Genomic DNA, 1,386 nt, shown 5'->3' on the forward strand with positions numbered 1-1,386 from the left:
TGAGATCAGTGAAATTCCACTGATGCAAAGCAAGTCTAAGAAAGGAGAAATGAATCTCAATGTTGGGATTAGTTTTAACAGTAGTTTAATACTAATGTGAGGGAAAATGGAGTTTAGAGAGGATTACTGATGGATTTCAAATTGGTGGCCACTGCCCTTGGACCTGTTGTCACATTGTGAACTGAGAACCCTCCAGAAGCAATTTTCACAGCTTGGTTCGCAGCCCGAAGAACTGATTTCACCATCATTTTGTGGTAGTCTCACCCCTTGGTGCTAATTGGTGGAATGGTCCTGCCCCTTGATACTGATTGGCAGAGAAGCCCTAGAGGGATGAGGGAAAGTGGCCACCATCTTGACTGCTGGCTGTCCTTTGTGTGGCCCTGTCCCTCAGTGCTGATTGGCAGAAAGGCACGAGGGGGCAGCTACCAACTTGGCTGCTGCCCTTCATGCTGCCCCACCAGCCAGCACCTTCCCCTCCCAGGAGGGCTACAAGGCTTGGCCACAGTGGCAGTTAGGACCGCTGGCTTCCACTGGGGAGCTAGGATTATTTTTATTTTTTATTTTATTTTAGGTTGTTTTTCTAGGAAATCACAGCCAATGCCATTTTTTGTGGTGATTGCAGAGATCATCATTTTTGTAGTTTCTGCAAAAATCATGAAACCACAATTTAAGTAGGTCCCTACTAAAAGTAATTCTAGGTGACTTGTAGCTATGTTAACTCTAGATTAGGCCACATTAGCATAAATGGGTGCTTGTACACATGATGAAAATCTCCCTTTGGGTGGCTTAATGGTGTCACGTTTTACATGAGCAAGGGAAGTTGACGTGAGTTTTGGGAGTTTTAAATGAGTTCACACCTTTACAAACTAAACCACATCCTGATGTAGTTCAGTTTGCAACATTGCTACTTATAATGTTGCAGCCATTAATCTGTCACAAATGCTTACCCCACTCTACAGCTCCGTCCGAACCTCCTGTCACCCCCATCCCCGCTTCCCTCCACCACTTCCACGCCAGGCCCCACCCCCACCCCCAGTCCACTGCAACATCAGGAACCAAAGATGGAGGCAGAAGTGCAGCCAGTGGTAAGTCTGCCATTGCCCCAGGCCGGGGTTGCGGGCGGGGGAGGGCTTGGGTGTATGGTAATAGGGGAAAGCATGAAGTATAGGGTAGGTAACATGGGTTAACTGCTGTCTCTTGAAGCCACATCCCGATGTAGTTTAGTTTGCAACATTGCTACTTGCACTGTTGCAGCCATTAATCTGTCACATGTATGTGGTAATTCACTGAATGATATGTAGTGTGGGGTGGGCTTGGGTGTATGGAAATAGGGGAAAGCATGAAAGTATAGGGTAGGTAAAGTGGGCTAACTGCCGTCTCTCTTCC

General features: G+C 47.0%; 1 protein-coding gene across 12 annotated transcripts in view; it reads left to right on the forward strand.

Annotated features, from left to right (window-relative positions):
* The window catches only part of PLEKHG4B (pleckstrin homology and RhoGEF domain containing G4B), a 234,881-nt gene that overhangs the window by 54,926 nt on the left and 178,569 nt on the right, over positions 1-1,386 (forward strand). For 5 of the 12 annotated variants that reach the window (XM_025198263.1, XM_025198275.1, XM_025198278.1 and 2 more), the window contains one exon: positions 960-1,085. The exons of the other annotated variants lie outside the window; for them this stretch is intronic. In XM_025198263.1, coding sequence (XP_025054048.1) covers positions 960-1,085 — 126 coding nt within the window. The remainder of the gene's footprint in view (positions 1-959; positions 1,086-1,386) is intronic. 12 annotated transcript variants of the gene reach the window in all.

This window comes from Alligator sinensis, unplaced genomic scaffold (assembly GCF_000455745.1).
Source record: "Alligator sinensis unplaced genomic scaffold, ASM45574v1 scaffold428_1, whole genome shotgun sequence".
NCBI lineage: Eukaryota > Metazoa > Chordata > Crocodylia > Alligatoridae > Alligator > Alligator sinensis.